Consider the following 9,618-nt stretch of genomic DNA (forward strand, 5'->3'; position numbering starts at 1 on the left):
AAACCGGTCTTAGCTTATCAACATATTTTGTTAAATGAGGGGCTATTGTGGATAGTTCAAGCGTTGAATGACAATAGCTTTTTCCTTTGATATTTGAGCACCTAAAAACCATCTTAATTAAGTTGTGTTGACCGTTATAAAGATGCAGCTGCTGCGCTTATTCTTGAGATATCAGCACAGTGAACAATCAGTTGATCTCTTTCGCACCAGTTGATTACATGAAAAATGCCTAAGAAGAAAGTGAAAGGAAACGAGAAAAACATACGGAGAAACAGAAAAAAGGATATAGAATACGGTGACAAGGATGATGACATCTTTGACAGTTGGTCATCACAACAAGGTGCAAAATTATTCAAAGCCAAAGTGTGTGGTTCTTTAAGGAAAATTAGAAAAACAGGACCTGTGAAAGAGATGCTTGAGAGTTTTCCTAAGGAAATTGTCAAAGAAGAATCACCTTACCAATCAAGGCGTCTGCTGATAAGGCAGGTAATGAATTTGGAACTACAGAAAAAAGAGGAGGAATTGAATTCATTGAGTGAAACTGACTCTTGGGCTGCTGCTGAGGAAAAGTTTTCTCAAATTTATGAACCTATACCGTTTTCCATCCGTATGTCTGAACTTCGTAAAATGACCAGGGATGCTTTATTGAAGGAAGTGAAAAGTGATCGGCTGAGAACAGAATTTCGCCAATTGAGTCGGTCTGATATCCTTCGTCGAATGGAGTCGATGAAACGAGATCGTGGTGGTGAGTCTGATTATTCAGTTGTTTCAAGGGATAATAGAAATGAAAATATATATCAGAGTGTTTCAGTAACTTCGTCAGTATCTAAAAAGGTGACTAATTTAATATCCCCTATTTATGAAAATGCCAATGTCCCAAAAAGGAGTAATTCGTTTATAACGAGACTAAAAGGGAATGAGACAAGAAAATCTAATAAGATGAACGAAGACCAGATGTCATCTCTTACCGGATCTAATAGTAATTACAACTCATCAAAAGACATTAAGGACCCACCGTATATATCTAGATCTGAAATTGTTAGAAGAGCGAGCCTGATGGAATCGGAGGGGAAGAAACCTAGTATTGTAAAGAAGCCTAATATACCACCAAAAATAGAAAAAAAGGTAACAGTAAAAAACGAACCTACTTATATATCCCGCTCTTCTATTGTGAGCAATATTCAGAATGAAGACAAACATTTAAAAGATTCTGAATGTTGTGACTCGTGTTCAGAGTGCTCTTGTGACAGTTGTGATAGTTATGAAACGGTTAAAGATGTCAAAACTAGTTCTTTAGCAACATCTTTGAGAAGCACCCCTGAGCCAGTACCTTTAACCGAAGTGAAATTACGGAAATTGGAATTTGAAAAACAGAAACTCTTAAAGATGCAATCATCTAAAAAAGGTACATGGAGTAGGTCTGAATTAGAGACGATTTATGAGCCTGTGCCAGCAACCATATTTAGAACAGAAATGGAAATCAAAGAACTTCGAAAACATCTGGGAAACTCAGAAAAACTTATTGAAGTAATAGCAAAAATTGAAACCATAAAACGTAAAAAGTTAATACGGCAATTGCGCGCTAAGTTACTTGAATCGCTTGAAGCTAAAGGTGACCCATTACTTATGGCGAAGAAACAAACGGAACTGAGGGACTTGCTAAAAAAGGCGTTGGATAATGCAACTGAAACTGTGAGTAATGTTAGTTTAGGGCTAATTTACGTGCCAATGGAAGAAAATACTGAGTTCAGCCTATCTTCAGTGCCATCTAGTGTAGACCCGATAGAATCGGATACTTTTGGTAGCATTGATTCCCTGATATTTGAACCTAAGCAAGGGCAGCAAGTCGCTATAGACAGAGTAAACAAAGTTATTGATAATCAATTTCAGTATTTAGATGCTCACGGGGTTACTGGTAGTGAGTCAGAAAAATATTCGTTGACTAGTCAGAAATCGAAAAATGGTTCTGATCAGTCCGATTCAGAAAGTATTACAAGCTTTAATAGCGTCATTGATCAAGGCGAAAAAATGTTAAAGGAGGTTGAATTTGCAAGAAGTGAGGCAGTACAGAATAATGAAAGTTCATATAGATTAGTGGAGAAAGGAGACAACAGTGAGCTCAATCCAACTGCCAATGCTAAGTCTAGTCAAATTGTAGTTGCTGAGATACACTGCACAAGTCAGGAAGGAGATATTCCAAATCCGGGAAGTCATTCTGCTCCGAATCTCCAAACTATAAATATCGAAAATGATTCTAGTTTTTGTAGCCTTAAAGTAGAAGAGATGATCCGAGTCTCCAACGTCTCTACGTCCTCCAGTAAACATGATGCATTTATAGGTCTTGGAACAGATGAAAACGAAGAAAGACAAGACAATGACAGTGCTGCAACTGGAACAGACTGTAGAGAAAGTGACACTAGCTGGGACTTTCAAAAAGGAAAGCCATATTCAGAAGAGGATGAATCATCAGTGTCAGATTATATAAGTCTTTCTGAACAATATCGCGAAAATCTTAAAAAGTATTCAGTGGGAAACTTGAGGAAAAAACATTCTACCTCAAATTCAGACCCTTTGGGTAGTGTTTTGAATTTACTACCAACTTCCTCTGATTTAGGAACTATTAGTACAGTGAAACAGTCTGGCTTAACTACTTTTCGGGAAATGAGTGAAACTCTATATTCTGGAAATGCTTGTAAACTGCTAATTCATAGCACTGAGTCAGTGTCATCCAGCAAAACTATTACGAGTTCTGGAACAGGAAACATGAGTGGGACTGAGACACCTATTGACCTAAAAAAGGGCGAATTGCATATATACTGTTCTAAGAACGGTGAGACAATATATGGTGCTCATAACTCTAGCTTTTTGTATGGTGAGTATTCGAGAAAAACTTCTCTTGTGGATTCAAAAGTTGAAACGTATGTATTTCGGAACGGAAAATCAGAAACTTTAACAGAAGAAACTTTTTGTGACACATTGAAGCGAAGTTCTAATGCTACGACACCTTCAGATGATTCTGTAGTTGAATCCAATTCTGTGCCTCCGCCACCTCCTTGTATCCCTCCTGTGTTAGAGGATGTAAGCGCAAACAGTTGTGGTGGATTTCCTAAGAGAAAAGCACCAATGTTTGGTAGTGGTAAAAGAGAGTCAGTGATACAAGAACTGAAGCAAAAATTGAAGCTTAAGTTTCAAGAAACAGATTCGATTTCTGATTGCCATCATGTTCCCACACATCATGAAGCTGAGATAACAAAAGAGCTTGCTAACCTTGAAATTGCTTCAAAAGTATCATCCATGAGAGGGGAGTTGATGCATAAATTGCAAACTAAACCATACTCAGAAGAAGCCAAAATTCCTACTAGTTCCTGTAAAGCCTCTAATAATAACTTAGAAAAAATCCAAACTAAACTAGAGGAAATTTCAGATAGTAAAACATCAAACTCACCTACTCAGAATCGTCAAAGCTTTTATAATTTGGCTTCCTCTCCAAGTCACAGACCATCCGTTCTTTTAAAGGACACTGGTGTACAGGATAAAACACATAAACTACAAACTGAAGCAAAATTAGAAGTTAACAAAGTTCCTAGCTGGGTCAAACCTTATAAAACTGACTTAGAACAACAAAAGAATATGACAGATGGTAAAATATTTAATACAGCTACTCAGACTAGCGAAAGCTTGTATACTTCTTCTTGTTCGGCATACGACACACATGAATCATCAGATACTTTCGATGATGTCGTTATACCTGCCCCCCTATCAGGTACCTATGACGTGCCTCAAGCTAGCATTCAAATGATGCAACGATTCAGTCCTGACGGTCAAAGTGTACCCGCCAGTTGGCCTACTGGATACGATATGCCTGGGTCTTCAGCTTTTCCGAATATCCTGATACAGGATCCACAGAGTCTGGACATAACAGATTATCAGCTCATTGCAGCGAATCCATACCAATATTTGTCTCCATTGGAGCTTCATCACTATCGGCGCTTGATGAGACAGCAGCAAGAAGCAGCTTTGAGGACAAAAATTTACCCCAAAGGAAAGCGCGATAGGAGAAAGGTTGACCCGAACTTGTCGTGGAGTGACATCGAAAGCATTATTTTTGCGGAGGAAGAGCATAACCGAATGCTTGCGTCTGGTATTTTACCCCCTCCTCAATCTACACGCATGATGGCATATAAAGATGACTGGATACTATGGGATCAACTTCAACGAAGGAAGGCTTTAGCTCTACCAAGTGACAAAAAACGCTGGGAAGATGAGAAAACGAAAAGGATGCTGCTATGGATACATCAGAACCAAAGTATTCAGCAAGATGATCAACCCATCTGGTGGCTAGTAAGTAGTTGAGCCTATTAGTAATTTTTGGAGACATTGACTAAGTTTTCACCCGATCTTTAGACAAGACCTTTAGGAGTTTGACACCCTCTGTTAAATACAGCTTTGTCTTCTTAGGTCAAAATGTTAACTATTTATTAAAGGATTTCAAAATCTGATCGTTCTGACCTAGAGTCGCCAGGTTTCTCTTCGAATTCTGAAAGCACCGGTTAATCGAATTATCGCCCAACACTACTTGGGAGAAAATTCAGCGAATCATCGGATTAACCAATAGTAGTTTCAACCGTCAAAAACTGTTTACAACATAGAACAAGTGAACAACGCAAAATTCTTCTAAACACAGTATTTTCGTGGGTTAATGAATTGGATTCTGAGGAGACTAAATAGTCAAATTAAAATTTTCAAATTGAAGTACAAAAAAAGGCAGTAAAGAATTTTTATATAAAATTTTCAGTTTGTCGTTATATATATATATATATTTGAAAATATTTGCCATAGAAAAATATCTTAGTAAAGAATTAGTCATAACTGGGCTTCAAAAACCAAAAACTACTTCAAATTATACCATTGACAGCCTTTCTATTTTCCCATATTAAACCCTTCAAGATGTCTCTTTTTGTGGGAACTATTTTATTTAAATGCAAGATTGGTATTGTTGTTGAGTAAAAAGGTTTTTCTTATCGTAGGCCAAAGAATAAATGACATATTTATTCATTAATATAAATACAAGAAGGTTTTCCAAATAAAAGTAAAGAGCAATACTATAACTTTAAAACGAACGTAAATTATTCCCTAAATGTAAGAGGCGATCGTTTTCTCAGCCCCTCCCCCTCACCGTTTGCGCTACGGTTCGACTTATCGTCCATGACTGTGAAGGATGGACATGAAGGGGGAATTCAATTCACGTCGGAATATCTTAATTCAATTGAAATTGCTAGCTACGCTTATCCATAATTCAAAAATCGTTTAGACGCGTGCCTGTATACAGCCCACTGCGTGCTAAGTGCCGCAGGCCGAGCAAAGGCTTCGTTTCCTGGCTCTATTTATTTAAACAATTTCCTTAGACCCTTAATTCAATCATTTGCAACCGAAAGTATTAAAATTTCCATCCAATGGGTAACGTCGCTGAAAAACGATATGCTTTCCGTATTGCCAGTTTTTATGGCACTTGGTATTAACCAAGTGACATATAGCAGTCGCCAATTCTGTCGGTCTGTCTGTCTGTCGGTCTGTCCCGGTTTTGCTACTTTAGGCACTTCCAGGTAAGCTAAGACGATGAAATTTGGCAAGCGTATCAGGGACCGCACCAGATTAAATTAGAAATAGTCGTTTTCCCGATTTGACCATCTGGGGGGGAGTGGGGGCCCGGTTAATTCGCAAAAAATAGAAAAAATGAAGTATTTTTAACTTATCAGCGGGTATTTGGATCTTAATGAAATTTCATGTTTGGAATGATATTGTGTCTTAGAGCTCTTATTTTAAATCCCGACCGGATCTGATGACATTGGGGGGAGTCGGAGGGGGAAAACCTAAAGTCCCGGTTTTGCTACTTTAGGCACTTCCAGGTAAGCTAGGACGATGAAATTTGGCAAGCGTATCAGGGACCGGACCAGATTAAATTAGAAATAGTCGTTTTCCCGATTTGACCATCTGGGGGGGGGAGTAGGGGCCGGTTAATTCGGAAAAATAGAAAAAATGAAGTATTTTTAACTTATGAGCGGGTGATTGGATCTTAATGAAATTTGATGTTTGGAATGATATTGTGTCTCAGAGCTCTAATTTTAAATCCCGACTGGGTCTGATGACATTGGGGGGAGTTGGAGGGGGGAAACCTAAAATCTTGGAAAACACTTAGAGTAGAGGGATCGGGATGAAACTTGATGGGAAAAATAAGCGCAAGTCCTAGATACATGATTGACATAATCGGAACTTATTTGTTCTCTTTGGGGTAGTTGGGGGGGGGAGTAAGTCTTAAAAATTAGAAAAATGAGGTATTTTCAACTTGCGAACGGGTGATCGGATCTCAATGAAATTTGATGTTTAGAAGGATATCGTGTCTTAGAGCTCTTATTTTAAATCCCGACCAGATCTTGTGATGGGGGCGGGGAGTTGGGAGGGGGAACCTAAAACTTGGAAAACACTTAGAGTGGAGGGATCGGGATGAAACATGGTGGGAAAAATAAACACAAGTCCTAGATAGATGATTGACATAAACGGAACGGATCCGCTCTCTTTTGGGTAGTTGGGGGGGGGGGGGTTAATTCTGAAAAATTAGAAAAAATGAGGTATTTTTAACTTACGAACGGGTGATTGGATCTCCATGAAATTTGATTTTTAGAAGGATATCGTGGCTCAAAGCTCTTATTTTAAATCCTGACCGGATCTGGTGACATTGGGGGAAGTTTGGGGTGGGGAGACCTAAAATGATGGGAAACGCTTAGATTGGAGGGATTGGGATGAAACTTGGTTGGAAAAATAAGCAAAAGTCTTGCATACGTAATTTACATAATTGGAACGGATCCGCTCAATTGCGGGGGGGGGGGTAATTCTGAAAAATAAGAAAAATAACGTATTTTTAACTTACGAAGGAGTGATCGGATCTTCATGAAACTTCATATTTAGAAGGACCTCGTAACTCTGATATCTTATTTTAAATCTCAACCGGATCAAACGTAATTGGGGGAGGGGCAGTTGGGGGGACCGGAAATCTTAGAAAATACTTAAAGCGGTGAGATCAGGATGAAACTGGATGGGAAGAATAGAAACCTGTCTAAGATACGTGACTGACATAACTGGACCGGATCTGCTCTCTTTGGTGGAATTGGGAGGGGGGAGGTAATTTTGAAAATTGAGGTATTTGTAACTTACGAAAGGGTGACCAGATCTTAATGAAATTTGATATTTAGAAGGATCTTGTGCTATAAAGTTTAACTTTAGGTTCTGACCTTCTCACAAGTGCCAAATGAGCTCTTGGCTCTTGGCTCTTCCGACCTCGTACCATATGAGCTCTCGGCTCTTCCGACCTCGTCCAAATGAGCTCTTGGCTCTTCCGACCTCGTACCATATGAGCTCTCGGCTCTTCCGACCTCGTCACAAGTGCCATATGAGCTCTTAGCTCTTGTTTTTTTTCTAGGACAGATCCATGCACTAAACAGTGCAGTTTTTTTCAATGCAAGGTTTTCCACGTCGTGTGCCTGCACCATTATCACTGAATGCGGATCTCACAGTGAAATTCCTCTTCTTTCTAGATTGTGTTCGGACCTTAAACTTCAGTTGACTGTAACTAAACTACAAAAAATCAAGCGTATTGCCCTTCGTAGTCACAACTACTCAGACTGTTTTATCCTCAGACTTTAGTTGATTTTTTTCGAACAATATTATTATTACAAGTATTATTATATTTTAATGTTAAATATCATTATTTAATAATCAATATGATAACAATATAATAGAAAATTCTCCCCCTAGAAATTCCCCTCCCTCCAGCAGATAATTCGTCCCCTCTTCACCCGAAAAAAATATATGCATTCTTCCCAATAACAGATACTATATGTAAACAATGGACAAATCGTATAAATTAAAGATCTTTCCTCAGGGGCTGTTGGAGAACATGTTATCTCCAAAGGCATAGTTATTAGACCTTTCAACTATGCTGAGCAAAATGGCTATCTCAAAATTTTGATCGAATGATTTTGGAAAAAAGGGGACGTGGGAGGGGGCCTGGTTGCCCTCCCATCTTTTTAATCACCTAAGAAGGGAACTATAAATTTTAATTTCCAATCGAATGAGCCCTCTCCCGATGTTCTAGGACCAATAGGTCGATACTATCACCTTTTGAAAAAAATAAACAAATAAATAGGCATCTGTGATGTTTCTTGTGGCCAAAAATTTGCAGATAGGAGCTTGTACCCTCCACAGTAGGGTTTTCTAATACGCTGAATCTGATTGTGTGATTTTCATTAAAATTATTTGACTTTTGGGAGTGTTTCCCTTTTTTCAAAAATTATGTAAATTTTCCCAGGCTTGTAGTGTAGTATTGATAATACTAAACTTACTGAAACTTATATATTTGGAATCAGCATAATAAATAATTTCTTGGTATATCTATCGGTATCAAAATTCTGCTTTTTAGACTTTCGGTTACCATTGAGCTGCGTTGCTGCTTACTTACAGTTTGTTACCACAAACTGTTTGATCAGTCTTCTGATTAATGATGAATCTGATTACCTTGGAAAGCACTGTTGGAAGAGAAATAGTCTTTAATGATTAGCTTTGTAGCTTTTTTTTATCTATATCAAATTAATGCTGTCCTTATAAAAATATTAACCGTTTTTAATGCTTATAATTCGTTTTATCTGTTTACATGTTCGAATATAGCTTACTTGATACCATATTTAGTCCTTGTTTTGGGCGTCACCTGTCGCTTTTTGCTGCCACGTCTCTTTGATTGATCGGTTTAAACTTGATTTGGGCTTAACACAATCTAATGTATTTTACTGTCCCCGTCTCTAAATTGGTGGTTTTAGGACGATGCCCTGGACAGTTTCCAGAAGAAAAGAAAAAAACACCAGTTTTTTTTTTTTTTTTTTTTTTGTTCCCGAAGTTGCTCCTCATATTTACTAGTTCTGTTATACTTGCTGCTCTTGATCTATTATCTTTTGCTATTTTATAGGCACTTTTTTCAAGATTATTGTCTATCAGGGTCACTAGTATAAAATTGGGGGGGGGGTAGATTGGATGTTTTTTTTCTTGCTTTATTTGAGGAAATCACATGTACTCGTACCTATAATTTCAAACATATCTTTAGCCCTTGCAATGGTAATGAATCTATCTTCAAAAACCTCCAAGACAAAAAATCTTAGTGAAAGTTTTTGCCGCCCGATCCCAATTTAAATTTAACGTCTTCAAAAATCTTGTCAAAGCTAAGAGAGGCCTATATAGTTCAAGAGTCGACAGAAACAGATCAGTTTTCTTTGGTAAACCTTTGCCTTTATAGTATTATATGGCTCATCTTTCACTGTCATTTTCAATTGACTTGGGAAAATCGGCTTTAACTTAGCCCTCCCCACTCCCTCCATGAATTGTGACGAAATTACACCACTGGTGTTGATGTGGGCTTTTCAGACCTAGTTCTTGGCATCTCAATTTTCCGCTTTTGTCGCAGAAGTCTGACGTTTAAATCTGCGGAGAACATGGATCATTCCCCAATCTCGTTTTTCTTTATCTATAGGTGTAACTGTAGCGTTTCTTGCGCATTAAACATCGTATGCATCACTG

At 38.1% G+C, this 9,618-nt stretch overlaps 1 protein-coding gene across 6 annotated transcripts in view; it reads left to right on the forward strand.

Moving 5' to 3' along the window:
* The first annotated feature begins 202 nt into the window (after positions 1–202).
* LOC136031781 (uncharacterized) overlaps positions 203–9,618 on the forward strand; it is a 163,571-nt gene continuing 154,155 nt past the window's right edge. For 3 of the 6 annotated variants that reach the window (XM_065711554.1, XM_065711555.1, XM_065711558.1), the window contains exon 1: positions 203–4,341. In XM_065711554.1, coding sequence (XP_065567626.1) covers positions 226–4,341 — 4,116 coding nt within the window. In that variant the 5' untranslated portion in view covers positions 203–225. The remainder of the gene's footprint in view (positions 4,342–9,618) is intronic. The other 3 variants (XM_065711556.1, XM_065711559.1, XM_065711557.1) reach the window with 1 other exon arrangement.

Source organism: Artemia franciscana, chromosome 10 (assembly GCF_032884065.1).
Source record: "Artemia franciscana chromosome 10, ASM3288406v1, whole genome shotgun sequence".
Taxonomy (NCBI): Eukaryota; Metazoa; Arthropoda; class Branchiopoda; order Anostraca; family Artemiidae; genus Artemia; species Artemia franciscana.